Below are 14,230 nucleotides of genomic sequence, written 5' to 3'. Positions count from 1 at the left end.
GTCCCCACGTGTCTCCGTTCTACCTAGCAACAGACCGTCAACACATTTTCATTGGTTGTGTCGAAATGTGGTACAGTTAGACCCCCACACAGTAAGGCGGAAATGATCGATCATATTCCTGGCTTTATTTTCAAGTAAATAACCACAAAACCAATATAAAAACACCACTTTTATAAGGTTTGAAGTCCGTACTGTCCACCAGAGGTGAAATGAACACTCGGTATGCCATCTGTGTTATTACAAAGCCTTATAAATGTGTCACGTGCTCGCCCGCTCCACAGCGGGCTTCGTCCCGGTACGGTTAAAAAAAGAAATGGGTTTGCGTACAGGATGCAAGTGTGAGGGGCCGTTTGGGACAAAAACTATGTTTTGTCTCTCACTCACTACTAAACACTCATTCACACACACAAAATACTAAAATTACACATATACACTAATAAAATATCACACACACACGCATACAGACATGATAGGTCGAAAATTGATGTGTGTGTGTGAACTAACAATAGGCTGAATGAATGAATGAATGAATGAATGAATGAATGAATGAATGAATGAATGAATGAGTCTTGTAGTTGTCTGTGTGTGATACATTTTTTGTGTGTGTGAGAGTTGTCATGGAGGAGGCTGGGCATAGTTTGGAGATCAGATGGCCCTGTGTTGATACCACCGTGAGGTTAGCTTCAAGTTGGATGTTGGAGCTCCGGGTGTAAACGGCGTTCAGCTCAAGATTGATCCGATTTGTGAAAGCTAATTTCGGCCAGCCGTTCTCTACTGCTCCCTCCTAAAGGGCTCGGAGGCTCTAAGTAAGTGAACCGGAGTAAGTGGCACAAATGTGCTCTAAACATTGTGGACATTTCACTAATGTAAAAAAAAACACAATTCCGCAATTGTGTTGTTTCCATTAAATAAGAAACACAATTAAAATCACACATGTATGTTAATAAGACAAGTTATTATCCTACTACCACCTCCTGTCTTCTTTGTCATTTCCACCAGTAGTAACTTCTGGTTGCTGATCATGTGACTTGTGTGATGCGAAAAATTTGTTTCCATTGCAAAACACAAATTTTGATACAGCTGGAAAAAACGCACAAAAAAGTTTTAGTGAAAAATGTGTTTTTTCAAAATTGCTACGATTCCATTAAGCAAATTTATTTTCACAATTCCAATTTGTGCAAATGGAAACACAGCAGGTGTTAACCATTATAGCCCAGTAATTCATACAGTAAAGTTCAAACCGTATCTGCAGGGGAGAAACTTCTTCTCTGCAACAGTGCCAACTCTGTCCAATGCACAAGGTTTGAATATTGAACAAGCATAATCTGGTAGCAGAGACATCATGTTGAAACAACATCTAAGGCCCAGCTGAGGGTCACATAATCCCCTGCATACCTTGGGTCCCTTACAAAAGAACTGTGGTTAACCAGCCTTTGCAGTGAGCAACGCCACAGAATAGCAGAAACTTCCCGTCTGCCCCCCACTCACCCGTCTCTCCCTCCAACCCTGGTGCTGGTGAACTATCAAGCAAGGGTCCGACAGTGTTCTTCCTAATTACCTATTTCTTCACTCCTGATCCTGCGGCTGGCATAATTAGTTACCTGGGGCTGCAATCCAATTTGAAGTGATGACAAGAAAGTGATCCATGAAAAAGTAATAAGTTAAATCCAATTTCAGCCTGCCTCTAATTAAATGCACATGGAACTAATGAGTCAAACCCTACCATTTCACTGATAATGGTAATTAGCGGGGTGGGAGTAGCTGGCTCTCTTCACTGTGCCACTGTAGGTGCAAAGCACGAAAGAAAAAAAAAAGAAAAAGCTAAAGCAGCATGGATTCTTTTAATTACACGTGTCATTCTGTCGATGTAATTTACTGTTTTTTTGACCAGTCAAGTATGTTTAGCTGCTTTCCAGCTGCTAGCATCTCCGCTCTGATTAGAAAGCCTTTGAGCTGCTGAGTGTTGGGCATCTTCATCCAGAGGCAGCAGTGGGCAGAGGGGGGACCCCAGTTGAAGACATAAAACCAAAGAGCCATTTAACACTGATCAAGGATTCTGAGGTTTGTTTGACTCATAATTTTTCCCCCTTCTGTACTCTATGCAGGTCATTTTTTTCTATCTCTAGCCAGACGTTTCACATATAATGTGCTTCATTATATATATTTTTTGACTCGAATGAATTGGAAATGAGTCACATCTCTGAATGAGTAAAAAAAGTCTCACAGCACAGGTCCTTGTTCATGCCTAACAGGAAGACGGCTGAGATGAATGGAGCTTTGTTTGCAGATCAGGTGCTCCAGCTTGAGAGAAAAGTAAACAGGTGATCAATATCAACTGATAGAATATTCAATAATTTCACTGAACTCTGATTCAGCACCACACAGCATTCTGGGGGATGTAGGCACAGGAAAGGCTTTAGCGGCTCAACCTCTCCCTGTCAGCTAAGGTAGGCTGGTGACATCAAAGAACTCGCTTGGTCTTTGGTTACCTAGCAACAACCTGTTGAGTAACTTGCACAGCAGCAGTTCCATGTTTTGTTACAGTGCTTCATAACTGCTCAAAAAAACAAAAACATCAGAGTATAAAAAAACTGGATAAAATAGGAAAAGTTCCGTCATTAGTTTGGTAATATTTCAGATATTTAAAATGACAAACTAATCAATAATTATCAATATTGTCTGATATGAAATACTTAAATCATATGTTTTTCAGTAATAACATCCAGCCCCAAGTTTAATTTAATTGTACTACCAACATTTTGTAAATTTATAACCATGGCTTATAAAATGTTCACAAATTCTCCCTTGTACTGTTTCTATGCCTTCAAGTCTTCACTATGAGATGCTAGAGAAATTACTGGAGTGAGCAGTTTTCTCTGTTGCTGTGTACTGCTTGTCAGCTGGCTGAAAGAAAATTACAACACTTTTCCCCTCACAACAAATTGTCTGGTCGTAAAAAACAAGCCCAGTAATGATGTGGAAATGAAAGTAGCATCATTCATCACTCTAATTATGGTTACTGTTTTCAAACTACAGCTTTTAGGCTCAGAGCTGTATGTCAATCAAGCATAATAACAGCTATGACCACTACACCATGTGTATAAATTGCAAGGTGGAAAAAACATGTGAAATTTTACATATCAGTATATTTATACTAAGCCTAAGTAGCTTATCCTCAAGTTTGTTTAAATCAATATAAGAAATATAATAAGCTGCAGCAATCAAAAAACGCGTCTTGAAAAAGAAAAAAACATGATTAGTTGCACCTGACTACAAGTTGTAGGACCAGTTAAACTATGAAGAAAGGGCAACTTAGGGTGCCTTCACACCAGCCCTGCTTACTTTGCCTTAATTGAACTGTAGTTTGCGTGCCTAGGAAGTCTGGTTCATTTTTGAGGTGTGAATGCGTAATCAAACTCTGATATGAACCAAAAAAGCAAACTCTGGTCTGCAAAAAAAAACCTGTCTCTGTTTGGTTGAAGTGAAGTCTACGGCGGTACAAGTGCACATGTGAAAGCAAGCAGATCGGAGACTAATCAAAAAGCACAAGGCATTCTGGGTAAACACAACTAAAACAAACGTGCTAGTGCTAGTGGGAGAGATGACTGGTCCTTTGCCAAATACAAAAGAGAAATTCTACAAATGCTAAAATGTAAAGCAACTCCATTCTTGTTTACATTTCATGAAGAAGGAAGTTGAGATCAGTGCTGAATTCAGATGTTTTTGTGTCTCTTCCTTCAGTAGCTCTTGGTGGAGCACCATCACAGATGAAGAAGTGAACATGTCTTTCAAAGGATTAGCTTTGTTTGACACAGTGCAGTGTAAATTAGAACGGCACCAGCTGAAAATGTAACAAATGTTCCAGTTTTGGTCTCAAATCAAATTGGGTCTAAAGGACTATCAGACGTGGAAAAAGCCTTATCATCCGGAAAATATGTCAAATACCATGAAACCCCAATGTTTTTTCTTAAGATTGTCATAGTGCTTGGTGTAGAGTACAAAAAAAATCCCATTAAGTCGCTGAATGTCAGAGTATGTAGGGAACGCCCCCACGGAACTGTCAGTACATGACACCATGTGGCAGAGAGCTCCATCTTGTCCCTGACTTTTTTGCAGACACGAAGTGCAAAGATAAGAAAAACGCGAAGAGACGAAACAAGCAGCAGTGGAGACGATCTAACCACCAGGAAGAACAACAGAAACACAAACGAGGCTCAACACATCCTCAGAACGACACTGATGTTTATTCATGAATGCTTTGGCCTACGTGTGTATGGGGTTGTGGGGTGTATTTAATTAGCAGAATACATCATTCAGAGATCAACAAACACTTGTTTGAACCTGTGGCTTTTCCTTTTTTTCATAATGTCAACAAAATGCAACCCATGGCATTAGAGACCAGGCAATTTACAACATTCGTTAAGACACTCCGGCAAAACCGAGCTCCACTGCACGAGAAGTGTGCAGAGGTGGGGAGTGAAACAAGGGGGAGGGAGAGACAGCCTGACTCTCTCTCTTTTCAATAGCTGAGTGACAGCTTGGTCGAGCTCTCTGTATACATTAATAAATTAGAATTTTAATTTAGTCTTTGTCTGCAGGAGATGCTCTGGTGCTCCACTATGTACCAACAACTGGCTGTACGCTGGAATCCACTGCTGCCGCGGTCCCCTCTGCCGACCTCCACCACACCGTCCAGGAGAAAAAATACTCCAGTTTGATCCTTTCAACTTTTTTTGGAATCCGGACAAACATGCACACAACTGAAAGGTCATTGCAGTCATATTTCATCCTCTGGAGCGACTTCCAAGACATTTGCACAACAAAGGGGCTTTTCCACAACCTGACTTTAAAGCCAGCTACAACAATAGCTTGTGTAAAAAAGTATGCCCCTGATGGGATAATCAGAGGTATTAAATATATATATCCACATGTGTGTGCACACAGAGAATGAGGGCCTCTGTATGAATTACCAAGTTCCTAAAGTCACTTGTAATTTCGCACTGGAGCAAACAAGAGCCTTTCTTAAACATAGATATACATCTTTGAAGGCAAGGGATCTGAAATTAAGGTAAATATTGCATCACAGACGTGGCATGGAAAAGGACTTTTTTTTCTTTAACTGTTTATGTTTCTCTTTAACTCACTCGACTGTTATGGTTTCCTGCATCTTTCCCTGCTTTTACTGAAGCCCCCACAATCTGGAACATCCACCCCACCAGACGGGCTGCTCTGTGGCGCCTCCTGCTGCTGGTGGCAGAAAGCTGCTGCTTCCTATAATCCGCTTTTGATTGTGATGAAAAGCGGGAAGGATGAACACAGACTGACTTATTTCTTTGCTTTTTTCTTTTCTTTGTACAGGCTGACTTTTTTTCTTTGCTTCTTCCCCTTTAAAAAAAATTCTAATTTCTTTCGCCTTAAACCCAAACTTACATCCTGTCTGAAAAGATTTGTTGATGATTTTGGCTGGTTTTTGTTACTTCCAAAAAAACGGATCTTTACACAAATTTCTGCTTCACAACTTCTTTCTCACATCTGTATGTGCATGTGTGTTATACTAAATCACACAAATACATAACTGCACATGTTGCACAGCTAATTCTAATTTCCTGTTTGCGAACTTAACCCTGTGGTGTACTTTTTTTTTTGCACACTGTGTTCTTGCTGCAAAAGTTCACTAGATTGTTTTTTCCAAATTCAGCAAACCACAAAGTAAAATAAGCAAAACCACCCGATATCACCATGTTAATACAGAGGAGATTGTCTTTGAAGCCGATGGTGCTTTTGACAGGTTACCTGTAGCTGGCTCTGCTGCTTGTCACTGAGTTTGGGAGACTTGTGCCCAGTGTTCAGTCGAGTCTGCAGCTGCACCTGGGACTGCTGCTGCTGCTGGAGGAGAATCTGCCGGGCGACTTGGAAGGCCTGCCAGAGTGAAACCCCCCCAATAACAACGAGTTAAAAACGTGCTAAAGAAAAGCATCAAGTAGATAGTCTGACAATATCTTCCAATTACAACTTTTTCAAGCCATCTTCTTACACTTTGTCACATTGAAGCCACAAACATTCATGTGTTTTACTGGTAATTTATTTCATAATTGTGAAAAACTAACACTGCACATAACATTAACCACACAATCACCACTGTGAAATATGGTGGTGATGGCAGCATCATACTTTGAGCCATTTTTTTTCCTATAGGAGGAAAGTGGGTCAGAATTAATTGAGCTAAATACAAGAGAATCCAGGAGGAAAACCAGCTTGGACTACAACAGGAAATTGAGATTAGTGATGTATTAGGGTTAGTGTCATTTATTTTTTTTTATATCGGTTTCAGCTCGATGTTAGATTTTTTTTTTATATATTGGTATCAGTATGCTAACTACTGATGTGCATTCTATTTGTCGTTTGAGTTTCAGGAGGACATGTGACAGTGAAAGTGATGCAGCAAAAAATGATCAGGTGTCGATTATATCAACCTGAAATTTTATCATGATATTTTGTAGTAACTATTGTGACAACAAAATGATGATAAAAATATATCTATTACTTCTTTTTTAGCTAATTGTATGACAGTAACTGCATGACACAGCGTTCATAATAATGAATGAATTGATAAACATACCTACTTGAAATCAGATTCTTTAGGACACCAGTCACATAAAGAAGCGTGATTTATATCACTAAACTGCTCATAGAGACTTTATTCAATTAGGCCTGAGCAGCTAATCACTGCTAAGACCTACTGAATTTGAAGAATTACTCCTTTAAAAAAACATTTCTTTACCACTTCACATGGCTCTTAGGAGGCCTTAATATATTCAAAAACTCACCAAAATCGTCCACCGTGCAAGATATTTGGATTTCAATTAAATCAAAAGCAGGTCTGGCCAAACTGCTCTACAGCGCAGAGTCAGCTATTTTGGGTCAAAGGTCAAATTTTGGCCGTTTTTGACATTTACACACCTCAAACTTTAACAAACTCCTTCTAGGTATTTTTATCTGTTCAATTTCAATCAGTATGCAGCATTGGGATGTTATTAAAGCAATGAGTTTTTTTTAGCATGTTTAGGATGCATGGCCAAGCAGTGTACCTATCTTACTCGCCATAGCAAACAAAACACTAACTTTCACATGCAAAGGTCAAACTGTACCAAATTTAGTCATCCATGTTGTATTTAATTGATAATTTAATGTGGTCATATGACTACAACATCTAAAACCTGTCTGCTCAGAACAGTAAGTCGCTTTTTTTTCTTGGAAAGTTCCATCTCTGATCCCCTTGACCTAATCAAGTTTATCTCGTCTCAGAAGACAGACAACATGTTCATCTCACTTGCTTTAAAGCACAGTTTTTGCTGGAGGGCGTGGCCATGACGGCACAGCAAAGTCAGAGGTCACACAGTTGCCATACGTTTGGCTTTAAATTCCACATATTTTAGCGGAGCTGCACCAATCTCACTGTGATCGATCTTAATCTGCCCCCCAACAAGAACACAGTGTAATATTTGGTGGGTGTGGTCTAATTCCTCCACAGTGCCCTATGGAAATCTTTCAGTAAAATGATCCCCAAACGCCCTAATTTGGTACACATATGCATCTTCTAAGAACAAACCAAAAGGTCTCCTGAAGCCGTGGTCCAAACTCAACAGAAGTCAGCCATTTTGGATCAAAGCCCCATTGTGTCTTTTTTACACATGTTGTATCTGAGCGAACTTGTCCTGCAGCTGTTGACATATAGACTTCAGAATCACTCAGCAGAGTCCTGAGAAATTGAAGGTCAAAGTTATCAAAATCTTTTTCCTACATCACAGTGTGTGTCTCAATATCTGGTCATTGGCCATAAAACAATAAGGTGGAATAACTTCCACCCACAAGCTCCCGGCTGCATAAAACTTTCTTTCTGTTATAACAGACTAGAACTCATCACATTCACATGGTCATATGGTGACATCACCTTCGCCCTACTCCCTTTCAACAGGAAGTCACCTGTTTTTCTGCTGGTTTTCTTCATTTTAGTCTTTGATTTATGGAGATATAAACCTGTTTAATGACATAGAACATGAAAGTAAATCCTTCTCTGAACACTAGTTGATGGCTGAACCTTGTGGGAGTGGTTGAATGGCGAATTCTAATTCCTGACCTTTTACATATGGTTGGCTCTAAATCACATGCATCTTCCAATTTGCACCAAACTTGATATGATTGACCTTTGTTAATCTCCCGTGGTTGCCATGATGCCAGAGCTGTGCTGAGCTTTGAGGGCAGTAGAGTTGAAAGTACTTATTTCTCCATGTCCTAAATCAGATATTACTTAAAAAAAAATAAAAATAAAAAAAAATCATATTTCGCTCATTGTTGGTAAAACGGTAAAAACGGCACTGCAAAGTTCCAGATCATCCTGGAAGTGTGTACAAGCTTTTTTATGCGATATATAGTTCGTCATTGAGCACTTTTAAAAGGAAGATATCCTTTTCTATTAAAACACGATTCTTAGTTTTGTTCATTATTGCATTAATATGAGTACTTTCTTTTTAACATCTTGTAAAACTAATATACTGTTGAAGCACAACAGTTAGTTTAATTTTGTATTTAAGTATTTAATTCCATTTGATAGCTGATTTCAGACTGTTTTTGTTAAATTAGTTTACATTAAATTTATTTTGTATTTTCCTTACCATGTTAAGCATACTGTGTGATTTTGTACATATTTTTATATTTGAATATTTTTTATGTGACTTTATAAATACCTACTCATCCTCTGAAAACAAAGAAAAAGCAGAACACGTGGAATATTATTTGTGATATAGTTATCAAGGTATTTAAAAATACATATCGTCATATAATTTTTTGGCAATATCACCAAACCCCTAGATCAAAGCATATTTGGGGCCTGCTATGCAATGCCTGGCAAGAACCTATTGTTCTAATCTACACACGATAAGCGGTCTCTTTATTTATTTATTTTTATTACTTCATCATTAATGCGGCCCGAACTGCTGCGCGGATTCCCACAAAAGTGGTATCAAAACGTTCAGCTTGATCCCGAGAAGGGAGCTATTACTTTTAGTTTAATTCTGACTTAAAATGACACCATAAATTGAGAAAAACTAGAAAAATTGAGGCTGAGGGTCTCACAGAATCACTAACCTTTCTCTCAGAAACACACACAGCACAGTGGCTTTCTGACTCCAAAACTCTTTTTAACTCCCCCGACACAGGCACAAATATCGGCCTATTGATCTCAAAATTGGTCATGACATAGATACACATGCCTGCTCCCGTAAAGTGTTTTCAAAAATTTGCTAGGGCTTATGGTTTTTTGTCAGGGTCCTTGAGACCGATGCTGGGTGTCTCACAAGTATACAAACTCTGTCTCCAGCATACTGTCTGACAGAGAGACCCAGCCCAGGTGGAGCTAATTAATTACCATAGCAACGGGTCCCAGACAAAGGCAGTGAGTAGTCTCACAAACAGGCACAGTGACAGGTCTCACAATGCATTGTGGGAAGAATACATATTTCCTGTAACTATTCATATTTTGCTTATATAAAATTATAATTTCTCTGAATTTTTGAGTGTGAATTAAAATCCTTAGTATGAAGGTTGACATTTTTTTTTAGAAATAAGCAATTACCCACTGTCTTTATGTTTTTTATTTTGGACTGTGAGTGAGAACTACATGTGCGAAGCTTATAGTTGTCAGTCTCAGACTGAATTTCACTGTGTATGGGGTTCAACCATTGTACTGTAGGGGTGAACCAGGTCAGCATAGCACTACGGTGACGGTCCTGGAAAAAGCTTCAGTCATTGCTCTCTGGTGGTGGACCATGTCAAGCATGTCAGACCTGCCTGGATGTCCAGCTGTGTAAGCTGTAGCTAAAACACTGGGTCCAAAGTGATGGGCACACTTCGGCAGGCCCCATTTAAATTTCTTCAGGAATTTTCTAGTTATTCATTAGAATGCCCCATCAGTGTCCAAGCATAACAAATAATCTGTAAATGAAATACGTGAAATTTGATATTTATTTACGGTCAGAACAAATGTCTTTAGATGTTAAAGTCAGCAGAAGGTGAATGGGAACAACTTCGAGCCATTTCTGAGCTTTATTTGCAAAAAGAAAAAAAACAAATGAAAAGAAATGAAAATCATAAATCTTTAACTTCAAAATGCATGCACCACTTTATTGTGGTCTGTTACATAACATTCCTATATAATGTTTAAACATTATAAAAAAGGAAAAAGTTCAAGGGTTATGAATATTTTCAGACATCACAGGGACATCTACATGCTCTCCTGCTCATGTAAGGCAGCATAAACAACTGACAGATGTCCAAACAATTTCATTGGCAAAAGACAAGGGACGAAAAGCCGTCCAGATGAAATATTTGTCTGTTGATAAGTTGCACCTAAAGCAAAAACACACAGTCAGAGACGCTCATCTGCACTTTTTGATCCTCCTTCCACTTGGCCCAACTCCCCCGCTAGAAAGTAAACAAAAGACTTTATGGTCACTTCGAAAATCTGCTAAAGGACGCAGCCTTTTCGGTGGAAAACAAAATACAGCGCAGTCACATGTTTATTGCTCCAGCTACTCCCTTTTTTCTCTTATGATAAATAATCAAACATGCCATTCAGAGCAAACAAAGCTGGAGAGCACTGGGGATAGAAACAGAGTGGTCTCAAAAAATAGCTGGCGATACCAAGAAAAGCAAAGCGTTGTGTTCCCACAGTGAGCTGGCCGGCCCTCACACCTCCACCAGTAAACCATCTGAGTAAATAAGCTGCTTCATGCTTTCCGTGTTTCGCCCACAACCAAACTCATCAACATACAAGATCATCTCTACCTCTTCTTTTCAATTATTTGTCAACTTTTAACAATTGGTTCAACAAACACCACCAAAAAAACACTCATTGGAACGTTTTTTTTAGCGGTGAGAAAAGCCGGCAGAGAGGTGAAAGAGCGACATGTGAAAAAGGGAGTGAAACCCGTTAAAGACTGTGTGAAAGTAAGTTATCAACGAGGAAACAGAAAAAAAGGCTGGGGTGAGCGCAGACAAAAACAGATACCGGCGAGGGCTTGGTGCCAGTAAAAGTTTAGAGGCACAGAGGCAGTTGAAACCAACAGCTGTGTGGCGGCTTGTGTGTGGGTTGTGCAGACTGACCCCTCCCAGACACACGGCGGTGGGATGATATCATGAAGCACAAATACAACCGCAGGCTACAGAGAGAGGCCACGCTGCGTTTGACCAAACTTAACTGAGAGCAGCAGGAGAAAAAACAAAAAAGCAACTTCTCTTTCTGCCTCAGTCTGGATGCATGTCATGCAGGGACAAACACATTTTGTTCTGCATACCTAATTGTGCTGTTTTGCATTGAAATTCGCTGGGGAAACCCCCCTTCAAAGCACGGACACTCATATAGAAAGTCTTCAGATTCAAAGTAAGAAGTTTGTGAGCAAGTTTCACTCCCACGCCAGGGTCAATATTTACATCTTACATTTCAGGTACTGGGTTTTTACTCCAAAAAACAACTTTAAATGTGACAGAAAACTGGAAGTATCTATAAAATTAAGATGTTGGGCAGAGAGTAGGAAATTAGGAAAAATGGGTGCCATTATAGTGTTTGACTGTTTTCATTTAATTTTCATTTAGAATCATCTTTTTAAGTGAATACATTTCACATATAAATAATGACCTAAGTATATTTTTTTCCAAAAGATGATTTAGACAAAAAAAAAATCACTTTTGGCCAAAAATAAATTATTAGTTTAGGAAGGTAACAATAACATGCGGTTTGAACTAAGAAAACAAATCGATTCCTTTAATTAGAAGGAACTATATACAGAAATAATTGAAAACAATATGTATAATAACAAGTTAAAGATCTGAAAACAATTTAGGAAGGATAATAGTGTACATTTGGGAAAGGTGGTAATCATATTAAAGAGACAAAAATAAATAAATAAATAAATAATAATACTATACAAAAACATCTTATAAATGTAATCCCATAAGTTCTGGCAAGCCATTATAATTAATAAAAATAAGTAAGGAACACACACAGCAACAATATCGTTTAGTACACCTGAAAGTTGGTGTTGCCTGGTGTAGCTTGAGGAGTGTTTACTCGGATCTTTTTTTCCACTACCTGATGACACATGCAGTAAAATGTGTTTTACTGTGTGCGTGTCTGTGTGTGTGTGTGTGTGTGTGTGTGTGTGTGTGTGTGTGTGTGTGTGTGTGTGTGTGTGTGTGCTTGTGCATATGAGTTTACAGTCAAGGGTGTTCGAACAAAGAGTTGAGTCAACAAGATATGATAGGAAGTTCAGACCGTAATGAATGAAAAGATCCATTTCTGGGAAGTCTTTCTCCACAGTTGTCAATATAAAAGAAACGTAGAAACATTGTATGAAAAGGCTTGTTGCCATGGACAATATCATCAGTTTTTCAAAGAACTTTCCACTGAGAAACACTATAAAAATGTAAGAAAAATTGTAAAATAAACACATGGATAAAAGACTGTTAGCTTTATGCTGTTGGCGAAAGAATTTCTGTAATTGAAGGATGCAGAGAGATGCCCTCAAAAGATCAGAATATGACAAATTTCACCATGACCAGCTGCTTTGAGGAGCTTGAAAATGAGATATTTTTCACATCAGTCAACATAAGCCCCACCAGGTTTAACTGAAAACAACACTCTTCACTGTAAGTACTTACTGAGGGAAAAAGATGCTTTACTCCATTTCTCTCCATTTTGATCTTTTGCCACATTGGAGATTTGAGTATATGAATTATTTGGGTATAAAAAAATGAATATGGAACATGATGTTAGTCTTTATCATACTCATCCAGTGACACCAATGAGTCATTCAAAAATCATTCCCAATGCTCCAACATGAAACTATAATCCTGGTTTGCAAATCTGTTGTGTTTAAAAAAGTGATGGATTTTCAAAAACGCATCACCTTGTGAAATGTCTTGCTCTGCAATAACCTGCAGTGGTTGCATATTGTTATACTTTTAATCCAAACAAGGCTATAGCACACAGATAGTTAATCTTGTTACTAATATTGCAAATAGAGTTAAACATTGTCGCTGTTTTTGTTAAACCCAGATCACTTCAGATGAACTCTCAAACAGGAAAAAACAGCGAGTCACTGGAAACAACTGTAAAGGTTAAGAGACGTGCTTCTGAAGTCCTCGACAAACAAAATTGTATTTTTAGTGGTAGCATTGTTTGATTGGCTGGATTTTGAACTGCAACCAGCACGAGTTACACACAGCAAGAAACTGCACGCTCTTGACGCACATGATCCGATATTGCCACAACACTTGCAATAGTGCATTTGTTGCTGATTGTAATTTGAAATTATTTGAAATTATGGAAAAGCACAAAAAGGCGCAGAAATCGAATGGAGATGATAGTTAAGTTTAATGCTGCTTATAATATTGAAGGAAGAACTTTCCTTCACTAAGTTGAGGTCAGAAATATTTCTTTATGTCTGCAATAAAATACTCTTAAATAATTTGCACATTTTAATTTGATTTTCTTCTATTTTATCACTTCATTTTAATTATCCCAATAGTGTTTTTAAGTTACAGCTCATTGAAGTACTTTAATGTACTGGCAAACTATTATAATTAATAAAAATAAGCAACACACACAGCAACAATATCTTTTAGTACACCCAAAGGTTAGTGTTGCCTGGTGTAGCTTGAGGGTTAGAAAAAACTTTTTTTTTTCAGTAATTACCTATCTTGAACAAATCTGCTTCAAATAAAGAACCTCATGTTTACTAAAATATTAATTAATAATTTACATCTTAACCCTTTTATGCATGAATTATGATCCTTTGTGTCAGGAATTTAAAAAAAAATTTATTTTCTTAAGGCATAAAAAGTGGTAGGAAAAAAATTGTGATAAAAAAAATGTTTTATTTTATTTTTTTAGGTGATCAATTGTAATTTTCTCCAAATGCAAAGTTATTAGAAAAATACAACAGTAGTGTTGTTCTGATGTCACAATAGTTTTTTTCTACCTGCAAGAGTCGTCTCCAGTCACAGGCACGGGGTCGGCTGGCATGCTTTTTTGTCTGTCGGCCATATTGGATTTTTTAAATTTTTTTTATTTTTAATAGAATTTATTCATTTCATTTAAAACAAAACAGATGCTATACATACAAAAAAGAATATACAAAACACAAATAAAATGAAAGGTAGCAGAAGAAGAATA

General features: G+C 38.0%; 1 protein-coding gene across 4 annotated transcripts in view; it reads right to left on the bottom strand.

The window, feature by feature from the left end:
* The window catches only part of foxp1b (forkhead box P1b), a 361,422-nt gene that overhangs the window by 112,189 nt on the left and 235,003 nt on the right, over positions 1 to 14,230 (bottom strand). For 3 of the 4 annotated variants that reach the window (XM_017304814.1, XM_017304815.1, XM_017304817.1), the window contains one exon: positions 5,794 to 5,919. In XM_017304814.1, coding sequence (XP_017160303.1) covers positions 5,794 to 5,919 — 126 coding nt within the window. Of the gene's footprint in view, positions 1 to 5,793; positions 5,920 to 14,230 lie in introns of those variants that run through there. The other variant, XM_008410581.2, reaches the window with a different exon arrangement.

The sequence above is a fragment of the Poecilia reticulata genome, linkage group LG5 (assembly GCF_000633615.1).
Source record: "Poecilia reticulata strain Guanapo linkage group LG5, Guppy_female_1.0+MT, whole genome shotgun sequence".
Lineage (NCBI taxonomy): Eukaryota > Metazoa > Chordata > Actinopteri > Cyprinodontiformes > Poeciliidae > Poecilia > Poecilia reticulata.
Note: the sequence above shows the minus strand (reverse complement) of the source record. Positions and strands in the feature narration are given on the sequence as shown.